A 12,474-nucleotide genomic window follows, 5' to 3' on the forward strand; every position below is an offset into this window, starting at 1 on the left:
ACCTCCCGAGGAGGAAGCCTGTCCCCAAAGCGCTGCAGAGGGGCGCGGTCTTCCCTTCCCAATTGCAGCGGCTCCCAGGGTCCTCCCGCTACCTGGCTGCCCCACGTGGGGCGCGAGCGCACCTGGCCGGCGCGCGGTCCAATGGGCGCGCGGGGCGTGGCGCGGGGCGGGTGGGCGTGGCGCGGGGCGCGGGGGCGGCCCATATAAGCGGAGGCGGCGGCCGGTAGGGCAGGGCGGGCGCTGATTGGCCGGGGGGCGCGCGTGGAAGCCGCGGGGGCGGTGGCCGTTGCTGATTGGGCGTTGGCGCCGCGAGGAGCGAGGGTGTGTCCCGGGGCGCGAGGCACCAACGGACGGGAGGCGGCGGCGGCGGAGGAGGAAGGCGGCGGCGGGGATGCTGAGCGAAGCGGAGAGCGGTGGCGGGGCCGGCAGCGGCGCGGCCGAGAGCCCCGGGGGGGAGCCGGCGGGCGGCGTGGCCAAGCCCGCCCCACCTGCCGCCCCTGCGGCCAGCGCCGCACCTCGCAGCCAGGCGACCAAGCGCGTCCTAGGTGAGGCGGGGGCGGGGCCTGGAGGGGAGGGGCTTCCCTGGGGGCGGGGCCTGTTGCATGTGCCTGGGAACTCTCTGCATGCTCTAGGTGGGTGGGTGGGTGGGCGGGGGGCTTCAGTGCTTAGGGGGGGGTGAAGTGCTGGGGCATTTCCTGGAGGTTTGGGGGTGGAGCTTGGGAAGGTATAATGCCAGGCAGTCATAAGAACATGAGAGAAGCCACGTTGGGTCAGGCCAGTGGCCCATCCAGTCCAACACTCTGTGTCACATAGTGGCAAAAAAAAAACAGGTGCCATTAGGCGGTCCACTACTGGGGCCAGGAGGCTAGAAGTCCTCCCACTGTACCCCCCTCAAGCACCAAGAATCACTGCCCCAGACATAAGAGAAGCCATGTTGGATGAGGCCAATGGCTCATCCAGTCCAACACTCTGTGTCACATAAGAGAAGCCATGTTGGATCAGGCCAATGACCCATCTATTCCAACACTCTGTGTCACACGGGGGCCAAAAAGCCCAGGTGCCATCAGGAGGCCCACCAGTGGGGACAGGACACTAGAAGCCCTCGCATTGTGCTCCCCCCCAGCACCAATTATACAGAGCATCACTGCTCCAAACATAAGAACATAAGAGTAACCATGTTGGATCAGGCCAATGGCCCATCCTGTCCATCACTCTGTGTCACATAGTGGCCAAAACTCAGGTGCCATTAGGAGGTCCATCAGTGGGGTCAGGACACTAGAAGCCCTCCCATTGTGCCCACCCAGCACCAATTATACAGAGCATCACTGCCCCAAACATAAGAGAAGCCATGTTGGATCAGGCCAATGGCCCATCCAGTCCAACACTCTGTCACGTAGTGGCCAAAACTCAGGTGCCACCAGGGGGTCCATCAGTGGGGTCAGGACACTAGAAGCCCTCCCACTGTTGCCCCCCCTCAAGCATCAAGAATTCAGAGCCTCACTGCCCCAGACATAAGAACATAAGAGAAGCCCTGTTGGATGAGGCCAATGGCTCATCCAGTCCAACACTCTGTGTCACACAGGGGCCAAAAAACCCAGGTGCCACTAGGAGGTCCATCAGTGGGGTCAGGACACTAGAAGCCCTCCTACTGTTGCCCCCCCCAAGCACCAAGAATACGGAGCATCGCTGCCCACGAAAGACAGTTCCTACGATAAGCTGTGGCTAATAGCCACTGATGGACCTCTGCTCCAGATGTTGACCCAATCCTCCTCTTGAAGTCCCTCCTCTGAGGCAGCTGTTTTCTCCAGGGGAAACTCATCTCTGTTATCTGGAGATCAGTTGCAATTCTGAGGGGGGGATCTCCAGGCTCCCCCTGGAGGGTGGCAACCTCAAATGCTAACTTTGTTTTTCGCAGGTTCAGGTGGGTTGCTGTGTTGGTCTGAAGCAACCAAACAGAATTTGAATGCAGTGGCACCTTTAAGACCAACAAAGTTTTATTCTGGGTTTTTGCACGCCTGCAAGTTGTGCTTGTTTGTCTTAAAAGCGTTATTGGTTCCAAACTTTGTTGTGTTTTTACAGCTTTAAAAATGTTTTACTTTGCTGATATTGGTACAGGATGGGTGGGGCTATGTTGGGATAGGGTGTGCAGTGTTTCAGGTAAAGAATGTTCTTCCTCCTTTCGAGAGTGCTGCAGCTGGATTAACTGGGGAGGGCATTCCCTTTTTTAGATACCTCAAGAGGCTAATCAGGGTTTTCTTGGTAGAAAAAGCCCAGCAGGAACTCATTTGCATATTAGGCCACACACCCCTGATGCCACCATTGTTTCACATCGGGCTTTTGTGTGGGAAAAGCCCAGCAGGGATTCATTTACATGTTAGGCCACACCCCCTGACGCCAAGCCAGCTGGAGCTTCGTTCCTGTGCATTCCTGGTTAAAAAAAAAAAGGCCCTGGGACTAGTTAATGTGGAAGAAGAGCTCTGGGTGGGGTTGCCAACTCCTGGTTGGAAAACACCTGGAAATTTGAGGGGGGAGGGCAGAGAATGGGAAGGGACCTCAGCAGAGAATAGTTCTGTAGAGCCCCCTCTCCAAAGCTGCAATTCTCTGTCATCATGCCAGGAGAGGTCCAGGCGTTACCTGGAGGTTGGCAAGCCTAGCTATGCAGAATGGAGTGTGGCTTCTGCCAGATGTTGATCCAATCCTCCTCCAGGCTTAGCCTTCTTTCTGCAGACCGATTCTGTCTCCCTGTTGAAGGTTTGGGTTAGCAGCCGAAAAGGCAAGTGGGTGGTATGTGGGGTGACTCACAAAGTCGTAGCGAACCAGTATGCCACTTTGTTGGGAAGTCTGACCTTATTCTCAAGAGAAGATCAGTCGGCGTTAAGTGTTGACTGTGAGACTGAAAACAGGTCAATTAATGTTGTGCCATTGTCTTTCCCAAGGCTAGTTGTTGGGCTAAGCGCCCCCTCCCCCAGTTGCTGGGGGTAGCTTGAGCAGGTGGGTCCCAGCGGTGAGCAACACAGAGGGTAACTGGCATGCCCTCCTGGGCCCATGCCACCCCTAAGAGGGGCGAACCAGACAATGCTGCAGTGCGGTTGGTTTACCCCTGTCCTGGAGATGATGAACATACCCTCTTTGGGGTATAAAAATATCTTAGTGGCCCTGATCTAAAGAGGAAATGGATGCCAGGAGAGTTGCTTAAATAAAAGAAACTTCATCTGTACCCCTCTCAAGTCTTTGGGTGAGAGAAGAAGAAGATGATTATATTGGATTTATATCCCGCCCTCCACTCCGGAGAGTCTCAGAGCGGCTCACAATTTCCTTTCCCTTCCTCCCCCACAACAGACACCCTGTGAGGTAGATGAAGATATTGGATTTATATCCCGCCCTCCACTCCGAAGAGTCTCAGAGCGGCTCACCATCTCCTTTCCTTCCTCCCCCACAACAGACACCCTGTGAGGTGGGTGGGGCTGAGAGGGCTCTCACAGCAGCTGCCCTTTCAAGGACAACCTCTGCCAGAGCTACGGCTGACCCAAGGCCATTCCAGCAGCTGCAAGTGGAGGAGTGGGGAATCAAACCTGGTTCTCCCAGAATAAGAGGCCGCACACTTCACCACTACACCAAACTGGCTCTGGCAGGTTAACTGCAGCTTTTTGCTGGCTTAGGACAAGCTGTAGGACAGGCAGGTTGGCTAGTAGGGCTGGTGTAAATGCTGTGGAAGGGAGACACCAGCTAATTGAGTGGGCCGTGGGCTGGAGCAAAGGGGACGGCCCTTGTGAGTAGGTCTTGACCTGGACCAAAATGTCTCACGGGTTCACGGTGGAGCTCTTGGAGGTGTGCTGAGAACAGCAGAGAGCCTTAGGGGTGGCTTGAGTGTACCTGTCAACGAGTCATCCGTCTTCTCTCTTCCTTGGCATCATGCTGCAGCCACCCAGGTGCAGGGCACGGTGAAATGGTTCAACGTCCGTAATGGCTATGGATTTATAAACAGGTAAGCACCCGCCATCTTCCTCCTCGAAGACTTGGAGTACGTGGAGTCCTTTAAATTTTTTTTGGGGGGGGTGGTGTGGATCTTGGTCAGTGGCACCTGGCTGTCTGATGAGAGGTGTCTGGGAGCCAGCTGAGTGGTGATCCCTCTGGAGTGACTTCACGCTGGCACCTCCCACCCATTTTACCCATTGAAAAGCCTTGGGTCCAGTAGTACAAGGGGACCTGCTCTTGAGGAGACTCTGTTATGCAAATCCCTCCTTGGAGGTCAGCAGCCAGCTTATAAGGCAAGAGACATTGAGGGTCTCCAGGATGCGAGGAGTGGCTGAAGTTACTCGGTGGGGGTGGGGGGAGGGCACGGCACATGCTCAGACACGATGGATTCTGCTTAGCCTCAAGTGATGTTGGACTCAGCACGCCCTGTTGCCTTCTCAATACCTGATTTCTGCTAAAGAGCAATGATTGAATCAGGAGAGCAAAGGTCACCTGGAAACTGTGGTTGCTAGTCACCTGACCAAGCTGCAGGCCTATTTCTGTGTCCCCACCTCAAGATAGTTCTAGTATGAGCCTCAACTGAACTTGTATGGACTCCGTACTTCTGGGTATATGCCCAAGATATGTAACTATTTCTCTAGCTGCCTTGACCAGGGGTCCCTACAAATACAACTAGATGTTCTCTGTTTCTGTTGCCGCTGTGGAGAACGCTCACAGCAAGTGAGCAAGACTGGCAGTCTCCCAGCAAGCTGGCAGAGGACTTGGGACTCCTTATCCGTCCTTTTTATTTGTGCTGTGATGCCATCTTAGGGTGTTTGTCGGTAAGAGGAATGCGATAGGCTGCTAGAAAGCCACAGTTCATGTGTGTGCATGTGGATGTGTATTTCTGGCAGAAGGTGACATCATAGGGAGGGCTGTAGGTCAGCAGTTCCCAGTTGAAATGAGGCCCTGGTTTGGCACCTCCCCAATATATTGACCCCTGTCAAGAGAGGTTTCTATATTTTCCATCAGATGACTACTAGTGCAGAAATTTCTGACTTGGCTGAAGTAAACTCTTCCGTGGAATGTCAGCAGTAGCTCTTGAGGCTATCAGGAGTAAAAAGCAGATATAGAAGGTTCCTAAGTTTGCCAATGTCAAATATACCTGCGTTGAGATAGAGGGGTGGGGTGGAAGACTTCCTGCATTGTTATCCCGGTTAGGTACAAAGCAGGTCAAGCGTAGGCATTCCCTGGGCCAGTTGATAGCGGAGTAAGAATGTGCAACCAGGCTTGAGGGTGATGAATCTGCTTGCCCGGACCTCTGAACCCTCAGTGCGCAAACACTCAAAGCTTTTTGCCTCTCTCTCCCTACAGGAATGATACCAAAGAGGATGTGTTTGTACACCAGGTAAGGGCCTTGACCTGGGTAGCCCGAGTTTGCCCAAGCAGGGTCAGCCCTGGTCAGTGTTGGGCTGGGAGATCTCCAGGGAATACCAGGGTCATGGCGTGGAGGCAAGCGATGGCAAACCGCCTCTGAATAGTCTTGCCTTGAAAACCCTGCCACGTGTTGCCAGAAGTCAGCTGTGACTTGCTGGCAAAAAGAGCCATGACACTCACAAGCTCATTTCGCACAGTCTCAGCTACCGGGTAAGCTCGAACCTGGCTTGTGGTTCTCTTGTATGCTGGAGTTCTTGGACGCGTGGATGCAAGGATCTGGTTTGTGTCCTGCCATAACGCAACTGATACTGTCCAGTGTGGGGCATGCAGTACCTCAAGGCTCCCTGGTTGACCAGGAGAACAGACATTCGTAAAGACATCTGCTTCTCTTGAAGTGAAACAACAAGGTTTAACTTGACCCAGAGATGTGCAAACTCTTTCTGGACTGTTCCTTAGATTCGATACCCCAGAGAGCTTTTCAAAGCGCAGCGAAGTGGGGCGCCTATAGGAAAGCTTGTGAGACACTTATGTCTTTTGAGTTAATGTTACCTGCAAGCTCTGATGTAACAAAAATCTGGGGGCACCTTAAAGATTAACATCTCTTTCAGTAGCAGCTTCCGTGAGTTGTGTTCCATGAGGCTGGCTCATGCCCTCTGAAGGACTCACAAGAGCTCATATTGAAATAAATGTTGTTAGTCTTTAAGGGCCCCCCAGATTTTCTGTTTTCCTAGACAGGCTATCACATCCATTTCATGTGCTCAGCTGTAAGCTCCGAGCAGTGGTTTCTCCTGCATGTATGGTGCTCCATTTAATAGCCAAACTAGCATCTGTCCCAAGAACCCATTCAAAAGGGCATTTAGTAAGTCATCTGCGGGGTTGCATAACTGACCATTCTGTTACCCGTAAATTCATGGCCTTTGAAAGAAGAGACATGGTTCTTGTTGTGCTCCTCAAGAAAAACTGATTGTGTACTGTGAACTTCCATTTTCGCTGTGCCGGGGAGCATTTCTGAGGCAGTTAACAGCAATCTTTGATAGTTCTGCTGCAAGTTTTCTGTGAGAACTTGGGCTGTACCAAGAGTTTAGTCTGCTCCTGGTCCTGCAGCGCTCATTGGGGTTTTTCTTTGCTCTCTCCTAGACGGCTATCAAGCGGAACAACCCCCGTAAATTTCTCCGTAGTGTCGGAGATGGAGAGACGGTGGAGTTTGATGTTGTGGAAGGAGAGAAGGTAGTGTGGGAGACGGGTCAGGCCTCGCCCTCGAAGGGCTGCAGCCGGAGTCTCCAGCTGACCCACTCCTCCTGGTCTTCTGCAGGGTGCTGAGGCAGCCAACGTGACCGGCCCCGGCGGGGTTCCTGTGAAGGGCAGCCGCTATGCTCCCAACCGCCGTCGCTTTCGCCGGTTCATCCCCAGGCCCCGGCAGGCCCAGCAACCCCAAGATGGTGCCCGGACAGAAGGGGGCGCCGAGACGGTCAGCGAGGGGGAAAGAGCGGACGATGTGTTGCAGCAGCGTCCCCGAAGGAGGCGCCCCCCACCTTTTTTCTTCCGCCGGAGATTTGTGCGGGGGCCTCGGGCTCAGCCCCAGCAGCAGCAGGCTCAGCCCACAGAAGTGAGTCTTCCCTGAAGGGTTGAGCGGGTGGGGGGGGTGGAGCTGAGTGTCCAGGGCAAGTCAGCTTCAACCCACACACAGCCCTGGGTGAGCTCTGGCAGACTGTGACCGGAACATGGGGCTTCTGCAGGTTCCTGGGGGGAAGGGAAATGGCCTTTGGAGTGAGGAAACCCTCACCTGGATGACCCAGAAGCTAAGCAGAGTTCTGGAAGAAGTGCAGAAAGGGGCAACTAGAATGATTAAAGGGTTGGAACACTTTCCCTATGAAGAAAGGTTGAAACACTTGGGGCTCTTTAGCTTGGAGAAACGTCGACTGCGGGGTGACATGAGAGAGGTTTACAAGATAATGCATGGGATGGAGAAAGTAGAGAAAGAAGTCCTTTTCTCCCTTTCTCACAATAAAAGAACTTGTGGGCATTCAATGAAATTGCTGAGCAGTTGGGTTCAAACGGAGAGAAGGAAGTCCTTCTTCACCCAAAGGGTTATTAACTTGTGGAATTCACTGCCACAGTAGGTGGCGGCGGCTACAAGCATAGCCAGCTTCAAGAGGGGGTTAGATAGAAATATGGAGCAGAGGTCCATCAGTGGCTATTAGCCACAGTGTAATATATATATATTATTTTTTTTTGGCCACTGTGTGACACAGAGTGTTGGACTGGATGGGCCATTGGCCTGATCCAACATAGCTTCTCTTATGTTCTTATGTCTGGGGCAGTGATGCTCTGTATTCTTGGTACTTGGGAGGGGCAACAGTGGGAGGGCTTCTAGTGTCCTGGCCCCACTGATGGACCTCCTGATGGCACTTGGGTTTTTGGCCACAGAGTGTTGGCCTGAATGGGCCATTGGCCTGATCCAACGTGGCTTCTCTGATGTTCTGGGGCAAGTGATGCTCTGTAGTCTTGGTGCTTGGGGGCACAGTGGAAGGGCTTCTATTGTCCTGGCCCCACTGCTGGACCTCCTGATGGCACTTGATTTTTTGTCCACTGGGTGACACAGAATGTTGGCCTGGATGGGCCATTGGCTTGATCCAACGTGGCTTCTCTTATGTTCTTATGAGTTGGTACTTGGATGGGAGATCTCCAAGGAACTCCAGGGTTGCTGTGCAGAGGCAGTCAATGGCAAGCCACCTCTGCTCACCTCTTGCCTTGAAACTCCTACAGGGTCACCCTGAGTCAGCTGCAGCTGGCAAGAAAAAATGAGGTGTCTTGTGCCCTGTGTTTGGGATTCATCGCAATTTGGGTAGCGCTTGAATAATCTTGAGCAGTGTGCTTTTCTTTCTCAGGGAGCTGAAAGCACAGAGCCCAAAGATGCCACCCAGCCCGAGGGAGACCTCCAGCAGCAGATCCAGGCTGGAGAGAGAGCCCCGGCCCCTCGCTTCCGTCCTAGATACCGGAGGTAAATCTGCTGGCAAACACGTGGCTGATAAGCTTTGCTATTGTCACTTGCATCCTGTCCTCCCCCCAAGAAGTTCTAGGTGGCACGCATGGTACTAATGCTCACCACGGCCCTGCGAGGCAGGACAGGCCAAGAAAGTGGCTGGCTTCATGTCACCCAGTGAGCTTCATGGCTGAGTGCAATTTGAACGTTCATCTCCCCACTCACAGCCTGACACTCTAGATGCTGGCTTTCTTCATGTTCAGAAGTGCATTTTCTACCTTTCCATTAAGGAGGAGTAGCAACCAGCAGGAAATACTTGTGTGCCATTATTGCCGCTCTGCTTTCCGCTGTCTCTTTATGGCAGCCTCCTGGAAGGAAATGGCAAGAGCATTATTTGGAATTCAGTAGCACCTTAAAGGCCAGTTAGATTTCCAAGGTATAAGCTTTCCTGAGTCTGTGTTTTGTCAGATACCTTTGACACTCTCAAAGGCTTGCACCCTGGGAATCTGGTCAGTTGTTAAGCTGCTGTTGGAGCATCATGGCTACCCACCTGAAACTAATGTTCTAAGACTATTCTCAAGCATAGGTGATGCAAGGAGCCTGTGCTCAGTCTCTCTTCTGCCCTTCTAGTGGTGTGTCTGTATGTTGAAGAGCGGAGTGGTTTGTTTCATAGCTTTTGGCTGTTGTGAATGCATTCCGCGTGCCGGCATCCTCTGTTCTGGATCGAGGTGTTTAAAGCGAGCTTGCTGTTCACACGGTCTTGAAAGCTCCCTGTTAATCTCCAGCGAAGATATCTTCAACAAGACCTCCGTTCTGGAAGATACTGGGACTTGGGGAAGGACCGTGGAGCCAGGGAGTGGCCACCCAGGACGCCAGTGGAGCTTAAGTCTTTTGCAGCCGTGCCTTGGGCTTCCCAGCTGGCTCAGGAGCAAAGCCCTTGACCCTTTTTCCTCCGGCCTCTTGTTTGTCCAGGCCTTTCCGCCCCCGCCCACCACAACAGCCCACCACCGAGGGAGGAGATGGTGAGACCAAAGCAGCGCAAGCCCCAGCAGACGGGATCCGTCCTGAGCCCCAGCGTCAGCGCAATCGGCCTTACTTCCAGCGCAGGCGCCAGCAAACGACTGCGGCTCGCCAGCCAGCAACTGAGGTGAGACTAAAAGAGGGCTACTTGAAGAAGCTGGGAGCATGGACCTTCCAGTATAGTTTTGTGCTTCTCTGACACAGCACGCTTCCGGTTCTGAAAGCTGTAAGCACTGATGCGCTTGGTGCTTATCGGGAGACGTGGAGTACAGTAACCCATCTAAATGTAATTCAGCGATGCTTAGGAAGGAACGGTTCTGTACCTCAGTCCCCTAAAACATTAAGCAGAAGCTGCATCTCCGAACCGGAGAAAACCTGCCCACAGAACTCCATGAGTGCCCTCCTGCCCTAGTCTTGAAATAAGGTGTAGAAATCGATGTGTTCCTCAAGGATGGGTTAATGTTGTTTAAATTGGAAATGGAAATGGCTGGCCACCTCTCTGTTCTTTCACTTTAGGAGAGTCAGTTTGGTGTAGTGAAGTGTGCGGACTCTTATCTGGGAGAACCGGGTTTGATTCCCCACTCCTCCACTTGCACCTGCTAGCATGGCCTTGGGTCAGCCATAGCTCTGGCAGAGGTTGTCCTTGAAAGGGCAGCTGCTGGGAGAGCCCTCTCCAGCCCCACCCACCTCACAGGGTGTCTGTCATGGGGGAGGAAGGGAAAGGAGATTGTGAGCCGCTCTGAGACTCTTCGGAGTGGAGGGCGGGATATAAATCCAATATCTTCTTCTTCTTTATTTGGATGGATGGTCACTCTGTCTAATTTTTCTCATGATCTGGATTTTTAACCCTGTATCAGGTCAGGAGGGTGCCCTGGGCATCTCTTGGGTGGCCTTAAATGAGAAACGAGCCTTCAGTTGCTGCTTTGGGGGAAGTTTTGCAGAGGGATTGGCTTACCACTGTACAGATATGCCATGTGTCCCCACGCTGAGCACACTCTCACACTGAGCATCAGAAGGCATGCTGGATGGAGAGGCCTGTCTGGAAATGTACCCCTCTGTTGTTGTGCCCCAGGCTACCTCGACTCTTAAAGAGCCGCCTGCTCCGAGCTCAGCCGCTGCTGGTGGAGACACCCCTGCTACCAGCACCCCCGTGATGGAACAGGACGTGGCGATGGATGCCTGCAAGCCCACTTCCCCAGCCCAGGAGAGTCCCTCCCAGCCGCTGCCAGAGATCCAGCAACAGCTTGTGGATGTGAGTGGGGGCTGGCTGGTAATTCAAAGCCTCTCACGCTGAGCTGCTTATGGACTGGTTAATTGGTGGGAGCGAAAGAAGCGCCTTTGGGGGGGCTGTGTGGCATCCTTGCTCAGGTGGCAGGGAATGTTTGTTGTGGACGTCATGCACAACTGTTCTTGGACCGCCTTGATTTCCGGCTAGAATCTTGCGTTGACTTCGCAGGGCCCTGCTTGGCTCTGCGTCGGCCACCAGAGGTCCTCTTGGAGTTGAAGCTCTGAGAGGCAGTAATAAGAATGAGTCCCTCTGACGGGTCTGGTGGAGAGGTTGCTTTTCTGGACTGGACAAGAAAAAAAACTATCTTTGCAGACTTCAACACCTGAGCCTGGGGGAGAGGTTGCCCCAGCCCTACTGGCATGACGAGTCTGCACACGGTGAGGGGATGCCAAGAGCTGTGATCTGGTAAGGAAGCCCAGGGCCAGGGATCCCGTCTCTGAGGGGGGAGGGAGAAGTTGGGAAGCGTTTCCCTGGAGGGGTGGGGTGGGGTTCTTGAAAGGAATAGCAGACGGGTTGTCTGCTGGGGCACGCCGGCGGTTCTCTCCTTGATCAGAAGTGGCTGGGGGTTTCAGAATTCTTCCCAAGCATTGCTCGACTTTGCTGCTTAGAGATGTCCGCCACAATTTCTCCTCCTCGATGCCTCCTTCATGGATTTGGAAGATCTTCTGGGTCTTGCCTTGAGAGGTCACCCTCTTCCTGATGACGGGGGAGTGTCAAAGCACCTCTTAAATGCTACACAGAGGCAGGAGAAGCTGGGCCAGCAAGGGGAGAGGCAAAAGGCAAAGAGGAGTCTTGGAGTTTTGGCACGACACGTGCCTAATTTGTCGTTTATGACAAAGGCCACAAATACAACCTCACGGTTGTCATTTAACGTTCAGTTTGACTCTGTCATCATAAAAGACCACGTCAAGGGTTCTGGTGGAAATCGGTGAGCATTAAAATGCATCTTCCCGGTAGTGTACATATGAACGTATGAAGCTGCCTTATACTGAATCAGACCTTTGGTCCATCAAAGTCAGTATTGTCTTCTCAGACTGGCAGCGGCTCTCCAGGGTCTCAAGCTGAGGTTTTTTACACCTAATTGCCTGGACCCTTTTTAGTTGGAGATGCCAGGGATTGAACCTGGGACCTTCTGCTTCCCAAGCAGATGCTCTACCACTGAGCCACCGTCCCTCCCCTGACCAGCAGTGGCTCTCCAGGGTCTCAAGCTGAGGTTTTTTACACCTATTTGCCTGGACCCGTTTTAGTTGGAGATGCCAGGGATTGAACCTGGGACCTTCTGCTTCCCAAGCAGATGCTCTACCACTGAGCCACCGTCCCTCCCTAATTTTTAGTTTTAACAGTGCCTGATCTTGCTGCCCTGAGACAGCCTCCCCTCCCCAGACCACACTTTGTACCCCACAGGTGACTGTGGCTTCCACTGTTGGCATCTGACCACCTTTCTCCCCCCCCCCCAGGTGTCCACAATGTGCCTGCAACCCAAGTTACCTCATCCTGCACTTGAAGAGACCCCAAACTTCACCAGTCCCCCTTTGCTGCTGTTAAAGCCCTGAATGTAAAAAAAAAATTAAACCTAAGGAATGTGAGGGGGAAATTTGACCATAAAGAAAACTTGCTTTCATTTAAAAACCTTCCGAGGGGCTTGTCTTTCCCCTCCCACGGCTTTGCCAGTTTGAGAAGAAACTGGCTGTTGAATCTTCAGTTAACTTTTTCTCCCCCCATTTTTGAAGACCACCCTCTGTGTGAACCATTGTGTGCAGTTTGGGCGTCAGTAAAAAAAATTTGCACAGAT

The 12,474-nt window shown here is 53.2% G+C and overlaps 1 protein-coding gene across 1 annotated transcript; it reads left to right on the forward strand.

Moving 5' to 3' along the window:
* The first annotated feature begins 244 nt into the window (after positions 1–244).
* On the forward strand, positions 245–12,254 carry YBX2 (Y-box binding protein 2). The gene is made up of 10 exons (XM_060256828.1): positions 245–545; positions 3,922–3,985; positions 5,329–5,362; positions 6,529–6,618; positions 6,704–6,997; positions 8,280–8,392; positions 9,347–9,521; positions 10,467–10,646; positions 10,995–11,087; positions 12,140–12,254. Exons 1-9 carry the CDS (start codon positions 392–394, stop codon positions 11,043–11,045), a joined length of 1,155 nt encoding a protein of 384 aa, XP_060112811.1. The 5' UTR covers positions 245–391; the 3' UTR covers positions 11,046–11,087; positions 12,140–12,254.
* Positions 12,255–12,474: the final 220 nt, after the last annotated feature.

The sequence above is a fragment of the Heteronotia binoei genome, chromosome 15 (genome assembly GCF_032191835.1).
Source record: "Heteronotia binoei isolate CCM8104 ecotype False Entrance Well chromosome 15, APGP_CSIRO_Hbin_v1, whole genome shotgun sequence".
Classification (NCBI taxonomy): domain Eukaryota; kingdom Metazoa; phylum Chordata; class Lepidosauria; order Squamata; family Gekkonidae; genus Heteronotia; species Heteronotia binoei.

Excerpts from the sequence above, each read along its gene's own strand:
- YBX2 (XM_060256828.1), top strand. The coding sequence starts at position 392 with ATGCTGAGCGAAGCGGAGAGCGGTGGCGGGGCCGGCAGCGGCGCGGCC. Across the intron at positions 6,998-8,279 it reads AGCAGGCTCAGCCCACAGAA|GGAGCTGAAAGCACAGAGCC; the intron begins GTGAGTCTTCCC and ends TTTCTTTCTCAG. Across the intron at positions 10,647-10,994 it reads TCCAGCAACAGCTTGTGGAT|ACTTCAACACCTGAGCCTGG; the intron begins GTGAGTGGGGGC and ends CTATCTTTGCAG.